This window comes from Schistocerca nitens, chromosome 1, assembly GCF_023898315.1.
Source record: "Schistocerca nitens isolate TAMUIC-IGC-003100 chromosome 1, iqSchNite1.1, whole genome shotgun sequence".
Classification (NCBI taxonomy): domain Eukaryota; kingdom Metazoa; phylum Arthropoda; class Insecta; order Orthoptera; family Acrididae; genus Schistocerca; species Schistocerca nitens.
In genome coordinates, this window is record NC_064614.1 from 1,232,813,144 (window position 1) to 1,232,833,372 (window position 20,229).

At 42.0% G+C, this 20,229-nt stretch overlaps 1 protein-coding gene across 1 annotated transcript in view; it reads right to left on the minus strand.

The window, feature by feature from the left end:
* The window catches only part of LOC126239703 (transcription elongation factor SPT4-A), a 31,926-nt gene extending 13,546 nt beyond the window's left edge, over positions 1 to 18,380 (minus strand). Inside the window, exons 1-2 of the mRNA XM_049947878.1 lie at positions 18,182 to 18,380; positions 17,970 to 18,076 (exon numbers count right to left, since the gene is read on the minus strand). Of these exons, the coding sequence (XP_049803835.1) occupies positions 17,970 to 18,076; positions 18,182 to 18,250 (176 nt within the window). The 5' untranslated portion in view covers positions 18,251 to 18,380. The remainder of the gene's footprint in view (positions 1 to 17,969; positions 18,077 to 18,181) is intronic.
* Positions 18,381 to 20,229: the final 1,849 nt, after the last annotated feature.

A 20,229-nucleotide genomic window follows, 5' to 3' on the forward strand; every position in this document is an offset into this window, starting at 1 on the left:
GCATCAATAGTCTTCAGATAAGGGGGTTTCACTAACCCATATGCCCATAATTCAGACATGATCGCATGCAAGCTGTATAAAACTGGAGTAGATGCATCTTGTCCGTTCTTGGAGACCTGTGGCTAAGACGCTTTAAGATATTCAATGCCTTCTGTGTTCTGGCTAGTGGCTTTCAGGTCTCTCAGGTGTGATAACTAACACAATTTGAAGTAAAAAATAAGGCCCGAAAACTGTACAGATTATTTAAAATGTAGAATGGTGAGTCAGGTAAATTAAAAATGCAATGAGAGTTATTAAAGTGAGCACACACACATTTGTCTGCAGAAAATTGAAAACCAGTCTTTGCAGCCCATTACTCTAACCTCAAGTTGCAACTGACGAGTTGCTGTTACCGCACAGTAGGAGCAACATAAAACTCCAGAAGCATCCACAAATAAGTAACAACGTATAGCACTGTTTACAGTAGACGTGATTCTGTTTAAGGTTATGGTAAGGAGGGTAACATTTAAAACACTGCCCTGAGGAACACCATTCTCCTGTTCAAAATGATCTGACAGCATGTCACCAACTCAGGAGACAAAAGTCCACAGGAAAGACCATACGAAGATGATGAGCCAACCACAAAAGCCCCATTGATGGATCTGCATAAGGATAAAGTGTCTCCAAGTAGTGCAGTATGCCTTACTGATGGCAAATAATATACCAAAACAAAGATGTTTATGTACGGAAGTCTGATGAATAGTCACCTACAGCAGGGTCAGGTTGTTGACAGTGGAACAAAATCTCTGGAATTCACAATGAGAGTGGCTAATAAGTCGCCTGGTTGCTAATAACCAGTTAGACGATGATTAACCATTCGCTCCTGGGTCTTTCCTGCAAAGCCCATAATGATGACTCTCCAGTAACTGTCAAAGCATTAATTACCAAATTTGGTTGCGACTGTGTGCAGTATAATGAGCATTAGATAGTGCCGAATCCAACTCCCACATGGAGAAAGAGCAGTTGTAAAGACTCAGAATTGTTGTTTCTAAAGGCCAACTTCCACCTCTCTGCTGCTGCACGATAGCAGCAGAACAATGGATCCTGGCTGGCACTGGCAGAAGTCATTGCAAAAAGCTCTGCCATCATTTGAGTGATGTCTCCAGGCATTGTTTGAAGTCATCCCTATTTTAGCAGTGCTCCTATTGGAAAATGACTGTGTTTACTGGAAATCCTACTGATGTCTTCCCATACTTTCACAGAGCAAGTGAACTATTGACAGAGTCCAGGAACACCTGCCATGGCTTTTTGCTACCTTCCCTAATTACATGTCGCGCCTTGGCTTTCGCGACTTTAAAGGCTGTAAGGTTGTCTGCTGTTGGGCGGTATTTAAATCATCAGAGAGCAGCTCACCTGTCCCAAACTGCTCAGCAGCACCATCAGTCCACAAAGGTTCAGGTTGCCTCCCAAGGTGACCTGAGGACTTTGGGATGGATAAATCTGTAGCATGATGGATCACCCGTGTAATGTGGTCCACCAACTCCGGAGCACTGTTATGGTGTTCAAACACAGTCAGCTGCTGGACAGTATCCAGTTAGCCCTGATGATCATCCATTTAGTGGCTTCTGTTGATGCAATGCTCCACCAATTTAGTGGATGCACAGTGTGAAGTGGTCACTGAAATGAAGGTCATCAGCTGCTTCCCACTGAGCAGGGCTTGCCAGGTCCAGAGAGCAGAAAGAAAGGTCAGTGGTTGAGGATGACCCAGTAGCACCCAAGAAATGAGTGGCACCGCCTGTGTTGAGGATGCACAGCTACTGAGATATCACACTGTTCTCCAAGACTTGACCCCTAGTGCAAGTATAGTACAAGCCCCGTAAAACATTATGGGCATTGAAATAACCCAGTACGAGAAACGGGCAGGAGAGTTGTTGCATAACATCTGTGAGCGCCTCAGTTTCTACTGCTTCCTGCAGAAGTAATTACAGTGAGTAGATACTGATCTTATGACCCTTAAAAAGTGCAAGGACCATGTCTTGCACGTCAGTAACCAATAAGAGAGCAGAGGAGTGATGTGTGTTACTGACAAACAGCAACCCTTCCCTTGGGCCCATTTTCCAGTCAGGTTAACCTTATGATGCAGGGTATAGCCCCATATTACATGGGTATCAGACACTTTAAATTGTGTTTTCTGCAAACACAAGCACAGGGGGCATTCCCGTGCTAGGCTTTTCAGTTCCTCCACATGTGTCCTGAACCCATTAACACTCCACTGCCATGTGGGAGCCATTTACCACAGGGTTAGCACTTTCAGCCCATCTTTCCACTGGGGAGGGGAGCCCATAAAGGGTGGAGTCTCAGTCCTGGGGTGACAAGCATGTCCTAGGCTGACATCACAGTCCATCGGCTCCAAAGACGAATCATGAGAGATCTCTGTTAACCCACTGTGGATATTGACAGCAGCCCGTTAAATATTTATAAAGAATATCACCAAAACAGCTCTATGTTTTGAGGAAATATTTTATTTACAAAACCAATTTCGGCATTTCAGTAATGCCCCTATGCACTCCATATATAGACAATCAGATATTTTAATACTTGCATAACTGGTGCCCTCAATATCCAGATTCAGTGAATTTGTTTTTGGAGTGTGTTCTTCACAGACTTCAGTGAAACCTTTGAGTAAACATTCAAAAATGATTTTGCGGACTCCATATACTGAGGGCTCCAGTAATGCAAGAATCTATATGTCTGCCTGTCTATACATGGAGTGCATAGGTGCATTGGGACCTGAATATGGCATTATTGAGATGCCGAAACTTTTATCTAAACAAAATAGCTTCTCAAAACAACAGCTGTTTTGGTGAATTTTCCTTGGTGAAAATCATGAGAGATGTCAGAGAGAGCGACAGCGACATCATCAGACTGCTTATTCTGTCAGCAGTTATCTGGGTAGCCTTCACCTTCAGAGCCACAACCATGGCCCCTGGCCCCGGTAGTGGCAGCACTGGACAGTGGACCAGAGTGAACTTTTGGAGGGGCAGTGAGCTCTACAACAGTGGCAACCACAGCCTTATATGATGTTCGGGGATATGAGTTTCAAAATAGCTGCAGCAGCACAAGAGCATTGACAAACACAAGTGCTTGGACTTACACTAGCAACTTCCACTTGTGTAGTGTTTCAGAATGGAAGCAAAGGGGGCAGTGTATGTGGAAGGGTGCATAGCAATGTAAGTCTTTTTGGCTTCACCATACAGGATGTGCTTTGTAATTTTTATCTCCTGTATCTTCCTTTCTTCAAGGAAGACACTGCAGTTCCTACTACATACAGGATGATCCCCAGAGCAGTTGACGCACTTCAGAGGACATGAACAACCAACTCCTTCACGGGTGGCCTTACCACATTCGGCACACATGGCTTCTCCCTTACAACCGAGAGCAGTGTGCCCAAAGTGCTGGCATTTGTAACAGAACACTGGGTTGGGGACATAAGGCCGCACACTGAGGCGAAGGAAATCTGCCTTGACATGTCCTTGGAAGGTTGGTGCTGTTAAATGTAAGTATAAAGAAGTCTGATTGGATCAGATCACTGTCCATCTTTTTCATGACATTTTGCACATCAACAATACCTTATTTGGCCCACTTAGCTTTCAGTTCCTCTTTGGGATTATCGAATAATTCTCTGCATGTCACAACGCCTTTGCTGTGGTTCAAACTGTTATGCAGTTCACTTTCGATTGCATACTCCCTAATGCGTTGAGCTTTCGGCAAGTTCTTTACTTGATGGAAACTAGACTTTTCTACCAGCAGGTTACCACTTCAAAAGCACATGACCGATTTTGAAGATCTAGTAATGCCCGCTACACCTTCTAGGATGTAGAATGGAGAGACTTTCTCCTAGCTGCCCTCTTTACATTTCATGATTAAAAACACATTCTGACCACCATCTTCATTCTGTTACTATTCACCAAAAGACTCTGCATACTCCCTAAGTCTGGAGGAATGGCTACATGAGCCCTCTTGTCAGACTGGGTGTTGGTTACCTATCAGCAACTAACCCATTCCCCTGGGAAGAGGGAGAGAAAATTCTGAGGGGACTGTCTCAGTTCCACGAGCAGCTAGGGGAAATAAAGGTCCACTCGGATAGAGCCCTGCTTGCCTGACAAGGGAACCTCCCCATCGCACCCCCCTCAGATTTAGTTATAAGTTGGCACAGTGGATAGGCCTTGAAGAACTAAACACAGCTCAATCAAGAAAACAAGAAAAAGTTGTGTGGAACTATGAAAAAAATAAGCAAAATATACAAATTGAGTAGTGCATGTGTAAGATAGGCAACATCAAGAATACTATGAGCCCCGGAGCGCCTTGGTCCCGTGGTTAGCGTGAGCAGCTGCGGACCGAGAGGTCCTTGGTTCAAGTCTTCCCTCGTGTGAAAAGTTTTACTTTCTTTATTTTCACAAAGTTATGATCTCAGAATGAGATTTTCACTCTGCAGCGGAGGCGTGAGTCGTGCTTCGGTAGCTCAGTTGGTAGAGACCTTGCCCGCGAAAGGCAAAGGTCACGAGTTCGAGTCTCGGTCGGGCACACAGTTTTAATCTGCCAGGAAGTTTCAAGTTATGATCTGTCCGTTCGTTCATTGACGTCTCTGTTCACTGTAATAAGTTTAGTGACTGTGTTTTGCGACCGCACCGCAAAACCGTGCGATTAGTAGACGAAAGAAAGTGCCTCTCCAATACGAACTGAAAACATTTGATCGCAAGGTCATAGGTCAACAGATTCCTCCACAGGAAAACACGTCTGATATATTCTATACGACACTGGTGACGGCATGTGTGTCACATGACAGCAATATATTGTCGACCCACCTAACTTGTACACTTGGCGAATGGGTAAAAGGATTCTTCTACCTCGCCCGATTTAGGTTTTCTTGTGGATGTGATAATCACTCCCAAAAAGTGATGAAAACATAAGAGTTTCTCACATAAACTGCAAAAAATGAATGCAACAGTTTCACAGTCGCACAGCTTTCCCTGTCTCTGTCAAAACATATTTTTTTAACGTTTTATAATTTTGCCGGTTGTAGACCGTCAAATCCTGCATATGTCCAAGCAAATCTGAACATGTCTTGGAATTTTGGAGAGCGAAGTTGATTATGTGTGAGTGCCTGAACTTTGATAATTGTCTGAAAATGAAAAATTAAACTTTTACTCGAGGGAAGACTTGAACCAAGGTTCTCTCGTTCCGCAGCTGCTCACGCTAACCACGGGACCACAGCATTCCTGAGCTAACATTGCCCTTAATGATACCTATCCTGCGCATGAACTACTCAGCTTGTATATTCTGCTTATTTTTTTCATAGTTCCACACAACTTCTTCCTGTTTTCTCGATTGATCTGTGTTTAGTGTTTCAAGGCCTATCCACTGTGCCATTTTATAACTAAATCTGAGGGGGGTGCGATGAGGAGGTTCCCTTGTGAGTAAGCCTTATGCAACTGAGATTGTCCACTAATGACTGTTCTACCTCAGCACACCTTGAGACCGAGATGGTTTTTGACAGAGGTTTTTACCATCCTTGTGATCCGGGTGGACAGAACCCCATTCCCTGTGACACACAATGTTCCACTGGCACACCACAGGGTGGTTACTGAAGACTGCCCAGAGCTTACGGTAAGAGATGGCTGGCGAAACTTACCATGCCCCAGCTCACGAGCCCGAGGGTCGCCAAGCCCATACCCAGCAAATGAGTGCAGAGCCCCTGGGTGGCATACCCCAATGAAGTGTTGTAAGACCATTACTGTTCACTACTTATACATCAATGACGTGGTACATATCATCTTAAGCACCATGAGCCTGGCCTGAAATGATGCTATTGTATATAGAGACATTGTAAAGTTAGAAAACTGTAATGTAAAGCAGCAAGATCGGCAGAGGACTGATGTCTGGTGGACCCTCAACATAAACAAATTTAACAACTGCCCAAATAGCAGAAACACTAGTTGCTGTATGATAACACAATTGCTGGACTGTCACTGCATACAGTCACAGCCATTAAATATCTGGGAGTATGCACAGGATACATAACATTCTAAAAGTGGACCATCGCTGTAGAACTGTCTGTAAAAAATGGAAATGCAGGACAGTTTCATTAAAATAATCCTTAGGAAAATTAGTCCACCTACAAAGGAGCTAGCTTACAAAACCCTCATTCCACCATTACTTGCGCAATGCTTATTAGTTTGGGACCATTACCAGATTGGACTGATGGATAAATAGATTACAAAACCGTTGGCTTGGGACCCTTACGAAAGAGGATTGATAGATAAATCGAGAAGACCCAAAGAACAGCAGTGTATTTCATTACAGTTTCATTCAGCAAGACAAAATTATCAATGAGACACTCATCCATCTCCAGTGGCAGACAATAAAATGAAGATGTCGTGCATCCCATGCGGTTAGTGGTTAAAATTCCCAAAGCGTATCTTCCTATAAGGATCAGCCAATATATTTCTTTCTCCTATATGAATTTTGTGTGTGTGTGTGTGTCTGTGTGTGTGTGTGTGTGTGTGTGTGTGTGTGTGTGTGTGTCGGGTGTGGTGGGGTGTCGGGTGTGGTGGGGTGTCGGGTGTGGTGGGGTGTCGGGTGTGGTGGGGTGTCGGGTGTGGTGGGGTGTCGGGTGTGGTGGGGTGTCGGGTGTGGTGGGGTGTCGGGTGTGGTGGGGTGTCGGGTGTGGTGGGGTGTCGGGTGTGGTGGGGTGTCGGGTGTGGTGGGGTGTCGGGTGTGGTGGGGTGTCGGGTGTGGTGGGGCGTCGGGTGTGGTGGGGCGTCGGGTGTGGTGGGGCGTCGGGTGTGGTGGGGTGTCGGGTGTGGTGGGGTGTCGGGTGTGGTGGGGTGTCGGGTGTGGTGGGGTGTCGGGTGTGGTGGGGTGTCGGGTGTGGTGGGGTGTCGGGTGTGGTGGGGTGTCGGGTGTGGTGGGGTGTCGGGTGTGGTGGGGTGTCGGGTGTGGTGGGGTGTCGGGTGTGGTGGGGTGTCGGGTGTGGTGGGGTGTCGGGTGTGGTGGGGTGTCGGGTGTGGTGGGGTGTCGGGTGTGGTGGGGTGTCGGGTGTGGTGGGGTGTCGGGTGTGGTGGGGTGTCGGGTGTGGTGGGGTGTCGGGTGTGGTGGGGTGTCGGGTGTGGTGGGGTGTCGGGTGTGGTGGGGTGTCGGGTGTGGTGGGGTGTCGGGTGTGGTGGGGTGTCGGGTGTGGTGGGGTGTCGGGTGTGGTGGGGTGTCGGGTGTGGTGGGGTGTCGGGTGTGGTGGGGTGTCGGGTGTGGTGGGGTGTCGGGTGTGGTGGGGTGTCGGGTGTGGTGGGGTGTCGGGTGTGGTGGGGTGTCGGGTGTGGTGGGGTGTCGGGTGTGGTGGGGTGCCGGGTGGGGGGGGGGGAGATGGGAAGAAAAGATTACAGACATTTGGGCTTGCACAGATAATTACCAACAATTGTTCTTACCCTCTGACACAAACTGTAAGGTGGCTTGCAAAACAGAGATGTAGATGAGATAGTGCAGTAACGGGACACTGTGATTAAAATAGTACTTGTTGCTAATAGTAACAAAATGATCAATCACCTGAGCAGTTTTCGTAAGGCTCATATTACTACAGAACACACCTTTAACAGTTACATATTATGTTATTATGTACATAATTAGATATTATATTGAAGGAGCTCCCATTCTGGGAACTACAACAGTACAAAGACAAAAATAGCTATCACAAAGATGAGCTGGTTTTTTCCATATAAATCAACAGTTTATATAGTTTGATAAATAAAAATTTTCTCTCTGTTTAGCTTCAGTTTCATTCCCCACAAATATCATCATTTGGCAAGCAACCACTGCCTCATAATGGAGACACAATACTTCATTCAATGGCTACCACACACTTTGAATACCGCACAAGAAAACAGAACAATAAGACACAACAAACAACTGAGGAACCTACATACAATGTGGTGATGTTTTTATACAGGTATAAAATGGACAGGCATTACACAAGGGAAGATTGCAAAAGCATCTTAGAAAATTCTCCACGACCAATATACACTCCTGGAAATTGAAATAAGAACACCGTGAATTCATTGTCCCAGGAAGGGGAAACTTTATTGACACATTCCTGGGGTCAGATACATCACATGATCACACTGACAGAACCACAGGCACATAGACACAGGCAACAGAGCATGCACAATGTCGGCACTAGTACAGTGTATATCCACCTTTCGCAGCAATGCAGGCTGCTATTCTCCCATGGAGACGATCGTAGAGATGCTGGATGTAGTCCTGTGGAACGGCTTGCCATGCCATTTCCACCTGGCACCTCAGTTGGACCAGCGTTCGTGCTGGACGTGCAGACCGCGTGAGACGACGCTTCATCCAGTCCCAAACATGCTCAATGGGGGACAGATCCGGAGATCTTGCTGGCCAGGGTAGTTGACTTACACCTTCTAGAGCACGTTGGGTGGCACGGGATACATGCGGACGTGCATTGTCCTGTTGGAAGAGCAAGTTCCCTTGCCGGTCTAGGAGTGGTAGAACGATGGGTTCGATGACGGTTTGGATGTACCGTGCACTATTCAGTGTCCCCTCGACGATCACCAGTGGTGTACGGCCAGTGTAGGAGATCGCTCCCCACACCATGATGCCGGGTGTTGGCCCTGTGTGCCTCGGTCGTATGCAGTCCTGATTGTGGCACTCACCTGCACGGCGCCAAACACGCATACGACCATCATTGGCAGCAAGGCAGAAGCGACTCTCATCGCTGAAGACGACACGTCTCCATTCGTTCCTCCAATCACGCCTGTCGCGACACCACTGGAGGCGGGCTGCACGATGTTGGGGCTTGAGCGGAAGACGGCCTAACGGTGTGCGGGACCGTAGCCCAGCTTCATGGAGACGGTTACGAATGGTCCTCGCCGATACCCCAGGAGCAACAGTGTCCCTAATTTGCTGGGAAGTGGCGGTGCGGTCCCCTACGGCACTGCGTAGGATCCTACGGTCTTGGCGTGCATCTGTGCGTCGCTGCGGTCCGGTCCCAGGTCGACGGGCACGTGCACCTTCCGCCGACCACTGGCGACAACATCGATGTACTGTGGAGACCTCACGCCCCACGTGTTGAGCAATTCGGCGGTACGTCCACCCGGCCTCCCGCATGCCCACTATATGCCCTCGCTCAAAGTCCGTCAACTGCACATACGGTTCACGTCCACGCTGTCGCGGCATGCTACCAGTGTTAAAGACTGCGATGGAGCTCCGTATGCCACGGCAAACTGGCTGACACTGACGGCGGCGGTGCACAAATGCTGCGCAGCTAGCGCCATTCGACGGCCAACACCGCGGTTCCTGGTGTGTCCGCTGTGCCGTGCGTGTGATCATTGCTTGTACAGTCCTCTCGCAGTGTCCGGAGCAAGTATGGTGGGTCTGACACACCGGTGTCAATGTGTTCTTTTTTCCATTTCCAGGAGTGTATTTATTTCAATCATTTTACCTCATTCCTTTTCATTGCCGAGGTCATAATATATGTAAAAATACACGCAAAACTTTGTAACACAAAAAATATCAGGTTTAAAAAATGTTAGACTATGGCAGTCTGTGAATAAATAATAAAGTACAGCACCAAAATTAGTTTAGTTTACAATAACAACAGGCAAATAAATGGGATGTTGTCATTTACAACCTATTAGTTTAAATCATCCTGCCATTAACCTGAAATTGTGTACCTAAGTATGCATCCTTTTCCATGGAAACATTTTTTAACTAATAATTACTTGTAGAGTAACGAAATACTTCGTGAACACTGTGAGAAAGGAGAGATTGTTACTTACTGTAAAGAAGACAGGCACAATTAAAAGATACTTACACAAAGCTTTTGGATACAGCCTTCATCAGCAAATGAGAAAGCTTACATTACACACACACGACTGCCAGAGTTGGCGGTCATGTGTGCATGAGATGTGTTTGCTTGTGTGTATGCATGGTATGTATTACTTTCTTGCTAGCGAAGGCTGTGGCTGAAAACTAGTAAGTTTCTTAATTGTGCCTGTCTGCAACTTAATATGGCTTCTTTACAATAATTAGCAATCTATCATTTCCTGAATTGTGGATATTCTTACCTGGAGTTTTCATTGTTTGAAAATACTTTGTAAATCAGCTTAGTTGAGAGCAACCTATAAATGCAGTGACAAAATGACAATTTGACTAGAAAAAGATAGAGCGCCCCCTCACACACACACACACACACACACACACACACACACACACACACAGTCTTGGTGGTTGTAACAACAGACTGATCTGCTGTAGAGGGAAGTCTAGATTAGTTTGGAAAGTAAAAATATAGTTATTAATTGGCAAAGTCAACAACTGTGAAGTAATTGTGGTAAGAAACTGAGTTGTAGTGCGGCTCAATGTCTATGTTCATGCCACATTTAATTCACTTCTTGACTGTAAGATAAATCCAGAAAATACATAGACAAATTTCAGCTGAGTATTTTGATGAACAATGTGTACATATATCAACTATGTAAAATGCAAGACCATGTGGATTGGGGAGTGGGGGAATGACGGGAGTGGGGGAATGACGGGAGTGGGGGAATGACGGGAGTGGGGGAATGACGGGAGTGGGGGAATGACGGGAGTGGGGGAATGACGGGAGTGGGGGAATGACGGGAGTGGGGGAATGACGGGAGTGGGGGAATGACGGGAGTGGGGGAATGACGGGAGTGGGGGAATGACGGGAGTGGGGGAATGACGGGAGTGGGGGAATGACGGGAGTGGGGGAATGACGGGAGTGGGGGAATAACGGGAGTGGGGGACAGGACGACACTAAGCAACTTACCCTACCTATATGAAAGTATTTTCAGCATTTGAGATGCTGCTATGTATAGCCATGCTGTTGGAGAAGCTCCCGCCTTCCCTATGGTATTAGCTTTTGGGATACATAAATATGAGGGAAAATCAATCTACTGTCCTATCAGCTGAATTGGTGTACCATCAAAGCTGGACAGTTATGAAGGTACAATGAATCTCTGTAGGTTTGATCTTTGATATTCAGGAACACCATAAGCCAGTATGAATTTCAACAGGAAGTTAAATTTTGCTGCTCCCAATGTCTTAGCACTGAGGTACCTCACATAGAAGGGAACATGGTGGAAATGCAACATTGAAATGTAAATAACAGTGAATTTAGTCACAATTACATCGGGTTATCTGCATGGCTTCTTGGTGATATGTCATTATTTCAGTATACTGACTACTTCAAAGGCTGGATAAGTCTTGGAACAATGAAGTCAGATGATAAAGGTATATAACCAATTACATAATTGCACAAATCAGTATTAAGTGCTGAAAGAAAGACATCATTATCGGAGAAGAATCTCCAGCAAAGCATATAATAAGGAATAAATGGAAACTTCACACATTATTTTTGAGTGCCTGCCTTTTGAGATATCCAAAGCTAAAAGCAAAATGTGCTGTATTTGGCTATTCTGGAGTGCCATCCATTTTCTAAGTCAAAACTAATCTTACAATCAAAGATTTTGTTGTTCAGCTAGAGTGCGATATTGGTGCTGTTCCTAAGATCCCCTTGGTTTACAAACTGCTTATAAGAGTTTACAAATAAATTATCAGCATCTTTACTTTTCACAGTAAAACATTTCCATCATAATCTAATAAACTAATTAAAAAGATGTGTCAACAATTTGTATGCAATACTAGAGTATGGGTAGAATTACTAAACTTTCATAAAACCTACTGCAAATACTAATCATTGAAGACATGCAGACATAATTGGCATAATTTAAACATTTGAGCCGCTGAGAACCATTAGGGCCTAAGACAAACGGCCATCACTATAAACGTAAAGAGTGAAAAATATGTGTAATATGTAGATGCCGTGGTTTTTATAGTGCTCCTACGTACATTGTGTGTCATATTATCACAAAAATAGAGGAAAAGAGGTAGTAGAAACAGTAAAACATAGTGAACAGTTAATGATAGTGAACAGTTAAACATAGTGAAACAAACCAAGATAGTACGTGCTTAGCGAAATAATCCTGTGAATATAATCAAATTTGTGAAAATAAATGTGATAAGAATCAAGGCTACAGGTGTAATTTTTGCTATTATGACAGAGTTTGTTACAATATCAAGCTAGTGAAATTCGCATAATGTGTGGACGCAGCATAACTATAAATCAGTACTAGTGAAAATCTTTCAAATAAGAGTGTAGTACAATTCTGAACTATATTTTTAAAGTGCACAAATGAAATGGAAATGAAGACACAACAGTACCTGTATTCCACATATGCTTACTCTTAAATAATAATAATAATAATAATAATAATAATAATAATTTGTGAAGCATGGCGGAGAAAAGCAAACAACTATCATCATGATGCATGGTATGTAAACTGATCAGTGCAAGACACAGAACGAAATCAATGGCTCGAAACTAAAAAAAAATAGACAGCAAAATGGTACCAGGAAATACTCAGGATGAAATTTCCCGACAACGAAAGAAAGCTGAAATTTTGCAAGTGGGTGCTCTAATTGCACATCTTACTGATAGTTTGAAGCTCTAGAAAAATAATGAAACTGTATGAATGCGACAAACCATGCGTCAATTTGCTCAGATGATCAAAAATGTAGACGAAATTTACAAAGGGAACAACAAAACAGAGACAATGCCGTATGTTCCGATAATTGTGTTACATCACACGTCCCAGTAAAAGTAAACATTGCACACACAGAAATGGAATTAGCAGTGAAAGGAACCAGGAATCAGTGTAATGCAGCTATGCCAGAAACCTAAGTTCTTATGTTGACTGACGAAAATGGCAAAAACTGTGCAAGCCTGTTAATTGAATTATCACAAGAAACTCTCTCTGTAATGACATTTGTTAAATCAGGCGTGTTATTTAATGAAGTTACAAGAGTCATTCACAGCAAAATCAAACACCTAAGAAAAGAAGACACACTATTAGTCTGTGCTGGATTGAATGACAGCAGAAACTGGAAGAAGACCCATAATTTTAGAAATGCTGTAGAAGAGTTAATCAGGAATACATTACACACAAGGGTGATACCGTGTACAATTCCATACCAGCAAGACAGGTTACAGACAAATTATGTCATAACAGCTGAACAAGCACATTGTAAAAGCAGGTGAACAATACAATCATGCCACAGTACTTGGTGTAACCAGATATGTAAGGAGACAAGATTTCACATGGCAAGGATTGCATATAAACAAAAGAGGAAGAAAGAAACTATGCAACAACAACCAAAAAGCAGACCATAGTCATGGGAAAGAACATAACACTAACCATCATGCCAGAAGTAGAAATTTTTTTCTATAGGATCAAAAAACCAGGATGATGGAAAAACTGGACCATCACATTCCAACAGTGAGATAGACCATACTGAATCAACAAAAATAGAAACAGATGCACCATTAACAGCAGTATTGCAACTAACACACTGAAAAAAAAGGAAGATCACAATGTCTCAACAGAAACAACTGATAGTGGATTAAATGTAATAAAGGAACCATCACACACAGCACCACAAAAAGATTGTGAAATACATCAAAGCACAAAACCAACAACTTCGAAAATTCAACAAGTAGAAAGGAAACCAATGTGGACTTCACAGAGTATGAGCAGTTCCCCACTATTCAGCAAAAGATTTTTTATTCCACAGCCAACGAAAGAGAAGAAGGGCAAGTCATAGTAACATATCAAGCTCCAACTACAACAGATATTCAGCAACCCAGGCCTCATAAAGAGAACGAAAACATTAAAATCTTGTACCAAAATATTCAGTACTTGGGCAACAAAAACCTTTAAGTGGAAGTGGTTCTGAATGAAACACAACTGGATATATTATGCATCAGTGAGCATGGGCTAAACGAAGCAGAACTTAGCAGCCTAATAATAAGAGACTATGATTTGATTGATTACTTCTGTAGGTCAAAACAAAGGTGTTGCTATAAACAAGAAGAAAATTGGAAGTTTATAAGATACTGAATACTGTAAATATGTAAACCTTCCAGCTTGCACTGAAAAAGATTTTGAAATTACTGGCATAATGAGTGAAGAGCTCAGAATTATCTGTGTATACAGGTCCCCAAGTGGTAATATTAAAACATATCCAAAAAAAACTAGAAAAAATTATTAATGAAGATTAAAATTAAAGATCTTGTAATATGTGGAGACTATAAAATACATATGAGTAAAGAACCAAAACCGAAAGAAAACTGAAATTGAGACATTATTACAGTGTAACATGAAAACAATAAATGCACCTAGAAGAGTGACTGATCATATTCAGACTATCACTGACAACATAATCACGAATATTGAAAATAATTAATGTGAAGCAAAAGTTCTACAGACAGCAATCTCTGACCATCATAGGTTAATAATTCACATTCACATATATAAGAGATTAAAAACAGAAGAAATACAAAATAAGAAAGAAGTCAGGATTATCAATGTACAAAACATGAACATTTTCAAAACAGCACTGAGGAAAAAAGAATGGGCCGAAACAATTCAAGCACAAGTACAAATGAGAAGTATGATGCATTTTTTAACACATTAATGCACCACTTTCATGTAGTCTTCCCCTAAGCAGCCTATCAGAAAAAGCAGGGTCACAGTAAGGAATGGATTATGAAAAATAATTAAACTCAGGACCAGAGTGAAAGAACTCAGACAAGCAAGGAATATGGAGATACACACACAATATCAGAAGTACAGGCAATTAATAAGAGAAGCAAAAGCCATGTCAATAAAAAAATCCATAGCAAATTCAAATCAAAGAAGTAAAACCACATGGGATATAATCAACAGCGAAAGTTGTAGCCAAAAAAGTGTAAAAAAAACAGCAATTTTAGTAAGTCAATGAGAATTGATTACAACATAGTTACAGACGGAACAAAAATCACTAATATACTAAACAACAACTTTATGGACACCATACAAAATTTAAAAGGGGAAACAAATCATCAGTGGTCGAACCAGGCTAAAACACTTGGCCAAACATCCCACTCAATGATCCTGGAACCAGTTACAAAAACAGAACTCATAAAAATAATCCGGAAATTTAAAAACCCAAAAAGTCTGCAGGAGATGATGAAGTAGCAAATTATCTCATAAAACATGTGAATGACAAAATAATCAAATCTCTTTTGGATATTGCAAACTGCTCATTTAGAGAAGGAGTATTCTCAGAAAAAAGTAACCAAAGTGGTACCAATATTTAAAAAAGGAGACAAAAATGATCCAAACAACTACAGACCAGTGTCTTTAATCTCTTGTTTCTCAAAAATACTAGAGATGCTCATGCATTGTACATTTACCACATTCCTGGGGAAATAGAGTATTCTGATTCCAGTGTAACATGGTTTCGAAAAGGGAAATCTACAGATATCGCCATCTCAAGCCTCACAGAATCCATTATAGATGCATTAGACAAAAGAAACTATGTCCGCTATGTTTCTGGATTTGTCTAAAGTGTTTGACACAATCACCCATACTACACTTAATGAAAAACTTTAAAGCTATGGTATTCATGGACATGCAGCCAAGTGGATAAAATCATACATCAGCAACAGAAAGCACTATGTGGAAATAGAAACTGGATGCAGATCTGAGATCAGAAATATTAAGCACGGAGTGCCTCAAGGATATATACTTAGTCCACTTCTGTTCAACCTATTTGTAAATAATATTGGGGTCAATGGAAGTGTCAGATTCCACCGGTCTGCTTTGAACCATGATGTAGGGGTGTTGCGGTGTGTGATGTCATTATGGCGCGGAGTTTGAGTTGGTTATGTTTGTAGATGTCTTGTTGTGTTTGATGGCGTCCTCTGTGTGTGTGTGTGTGTGTGTGTGTGTGTGTGTGTGATGGCTAGCCAAAATTTGTTGGTAGTAAGTAATTTTTTTTTGTCTATTTTTCTCAAGTTGTAATGTTTTGTGTATTTATTTTGTATTGAATAAGTTAATTGACGTAGGGATGTTTGAGTTTTTAATTTTTGAGGTGTTGTGGTTTTGGTTCTGTTTTTTATAGCTGTAGGTGTTGGTTTTTTTGTATCAGTAGTTATAGTTGACATATATGTATCAGGGGAAATGACCGATTCCAATTTTCGTATTTTTATATGTAGGTATAGGTGTTTTGGTACCATCAGCTGTGGTCACGGGAATTGTCCGATTCCCATTTCAGTAGTTTTTGCTATAGGCATTGGTGTTTTGGTAACGTCAGTTGCGTTGGCCTATATACGTCAAGGGAAGTGTCTGATTCCTGTAGATTTTGTAATTATAATAATAATAATTATTATTAAATATTTTTTTTGTTCATCATCTTGTGTCTTTTGGAATCATGGTGTGGTTTTTTATTTTATTTTATTTTTTTTTTTTTTTTTTTTTTTTTTTTTTTTTTTTTTTTACTGTTATATTTAGCTTGTCCTTTCCCAAAAAACCCCCAATTTCCCGCAGTTGTCCCATTAGTATGATTGTATTTTTGGAGGGAGATGTTATTGTCTTATTTATATGTATTTTTGTATTTGTTGCCGTGTGTATGTAGTGATATCATAGGTGCCATATTGGAGACACTTAAAATAGCCATTTCTGCCATACTGATGTCATGGGTCAAAGCAGATGGGTGAAATTGGACACTTCCGTATTCCCCACTATTGATGCCACTGAGAAAGATAAAAAATATTATACGCAGATGACATGACACTAATGAATGTAGAAAAAAATCTGTGAACACTGAAAAGTGTATTTATACCAATAAATAACACAGCACAGTGGCTTATACAAAATGACCTAATTTTGAATTTTAAAGACAATCTTCATGGTGTTCACAAATAGAGAAAAGGAAGAACACTTAGATATATTCATAGAGGAAACAATACTATAAGAAGTTAACACTACTACATTTTTGGGGATTACAACTGACAATAAGTTCCAGTGGAGTCAACATATGGATGATATTAGCTGTAAATTAAGCACTGCAATATTTGCTGATATTCTTCACAGGTTTGCAGCCAGATCATGGCGTCGTACAGACAAAATTTCGGGGGACCAACTGGCCGCCATCTTCAGGTGAGTTAATGCTCGTGCACTGCCTCGCCGGAACTAAATTCCAGCCACAATGACGGAAACCTTTATACACCACGGACAGATCAACACGAAATAAAGGCCAACTGAGAAGTATGCAACACCGACCGAGAGTTGCTGAAAAAGGTCCTCGATACTGGGGTTTCAAACTCGTAAAATGCCTTCCAAAGAGTTTGCAAGACAATGAAAAGACATTCCAAAAACTTTCAAAAGATTATTTAATGGGAAAGGAATTTCATAGTGTAGAAGAGTATATTTAACAATGAATGGCAAATGCTACTGTTACTGTTATAGAGGTGCTGTAACTAATTGAACATATTATGATATCTAAATAACATGAGAACATGAATGTTGAGAGAAAAGTGTAAATATGAGTATAATGTAGTAAGTAAGTAAATAAATAATTTTCAGAACCTAAAAGATGGGTGAAAAATGTATGCAACATTATTATGAATATTGCCACTTTCATGTATTAAACTATAATAAATAGGTTAAATATTGTAACAAAATAGGTTTCAGTCGACTTGTCCTATATTACAAGTACACACTTTGTACTAAATGTAATCAAATTGGGCCAAATAAATAATCAGTTGTGGCATGTATGTATGCTCCTGACAGCTGTACATCTTTAAGTGGAGCACGCCGTGCTGTAGCCCCACCACGTATCTATTCACCAGAAAATGTTTCATTAGTTTCGCTGAACTCGCTTCAATATGGGGCCGACTCTGGTGAGCTTTAAGTCATTATGGTTCTCAGTGCCTCATTTAAAGAAGATACGCAACAGAAATGTGTGACATATTACACAACAGGTACAGGATAATATATTTAAAAGATTACCCGTCAAAATTGGCACTTGTACAATCGTATACATTATCTCTGTTGTTTTTCATACGCAGAAATTCATCGCAATTGTCACAGCCGTCGAATTCAAATTGATCTAATGTCTGAAAATGAAAAATCTCATGCAAGTTACCCACATCGTAGGGCTACTTACAAATGTAAATACAGAAATAAACTGTGAATTGAATGTCAACCAATACTGAACTGACCTTTATGAGCGAGCACACTAGACACGCTCTAAGATTTCTCAGATCTTTTGGAATTGTTTCAAGAGACATTGTGTCTGCAGTCCAGCACCCCACACGTCAATACGAATTACAAAGTCACAACTTTCCCACACCCACAGTACTGAGCGTAAATTCACAACAAAACAGAACTACGACAGTTCGTCAAAGCTCTTCGTACTCGCAGTGGTTCCAGTTATGTATTTCCCATAACTTCAAAGTTCGTACAAGTAAAAGGAGAAAACGACATGCAAGTTCAGTAGCGCCAGTGAGACAGTGTTGGACAATAGTTTCGGTTCGGGAAAAAGTTTATAGAAGCAGAGGTTAGCGGAGGCCGCACATGTGAAACAGATTGCATGCAGTACTTAACTTAGTATTTCAAAAAAAAAAGTATAAATTGTTGCATAAAAATTCGCATTATCTTGACAATCCGCACAAAGATCATTAGTTTTACGGAGAAACTTAACGATTGCGAATCGGGCTACGTTATACATAAAAAGTAAACAACAATGTGAACATCCGTTAGCAACTAACCGGTATTCATTTTCATTCATCCAAGAATCATCTGACAGTGATAGGGGAACTTTCATGGTAAATAATAAAAATCAACAGTTCGAAATATACGTATGCACAAAATAAGTAAAAATGTTCTATAAGGACAGGCGTATAGTTTCTCTCTTCCCACAGCAGCAGCCAATAAGCTAGATGGTAATCTCATGCTTACACTGCCAGCATCCTTATCAAAAAGTACCAAGTAGTATCATTTGTGTAATACACATTACCCCCCCCCCCCCCGTCCCCTTCCGATGAGCCATGGACCATGCCACTGGTGGGGAGGTTTGCGTGCCTCGGCAGTGTAGATAGCCGTACTGTAGTTGTGATCATAATGGAGGGGGTATTTGTTGAGAGGCCAGACAAACATGTGGTTCCTGAAGAGGGGCAGCAGCCTTTCCAGTAGTTGCAGGGGCAACAGTCAGGATGATCGGCTGATTTGGCCTCATAAAACTAAATACCATCTGAACAGGCCTTGTAAGGTGCAATGCTACCGACCGGCCGCCATGACATCCTGAGCCCACAGGCATCACTGGATGCGAATATGTGGATGCATGCGGTCAGCACACTGCACTCCCATCTGTATGTCAGTTTTCAAGACGGGAGTCGCTACTTCTCAATCAAGTAGCTCCTCAGTTTGCCTGACAAGGGCTGAATGCATCCCGCTTGCCAACAGTGCTCGGCAGACCAGATGGTCACCCATCCAAATGGTAGCCCAGGCTGACAGTGCTTAACTTTGGTGATCTGACGGGAACCAGTATTATCACTGCAGCAAGCCCATTGGCGATCTGGCCTTGTAGCATTAACCAAAACAGCCTTCTTGTGCTGGGAACTGCGAATGGCTGAAAACCAGGGGAAACTACGGCCGTAATTTTTCCCGAGGGTGTGCAGCTTTACTGTATGGTTAAATGATGATGGCATCCTCTGGGATAAAATATTCTGGATATAAAATAGCCCTCCATTTGCATCTCCAAGCTGGGACTACTGACGAGGACGTTCATATCAGGAGAAACAAACCTGGTGTTCTTCTGATTTCAGTGTGGAATGTCAGATCCCATAATCCAGCAGGTAGGTTAGAGAATTTAAAAAGGGAAATGGGTAGGTTAAAGTTAGATACAGTGGGAATTAGTGAAGTTTGGTGGCAGGAGGAACAAGACTTCTGGTCAGGTGAATACAGGGTTATGAATACAAAATCAAAGAGGGGTACTGCAGGAGTAGGTTTCACAATGAATTTAAAAAATTGGAGTACAGGTAAGCATAGTGAACGAATTATTTAGCCAAGACAGACACGAAGCTCATGCCTACCACAGTAGTACAAGTTTATATGCCAAAAAGCTCTCCAGATGATGAAGAGATTGAAGAAATGCATGATGAGATGAAAGAAATTATTCAGATAGTGGAGGGATACAAAAATTTAACAGTCATGGGAGACTGGAATTCGATAGTAGAGAAAGGAAGAGAAAGAAAAGAGGTATCTGAAT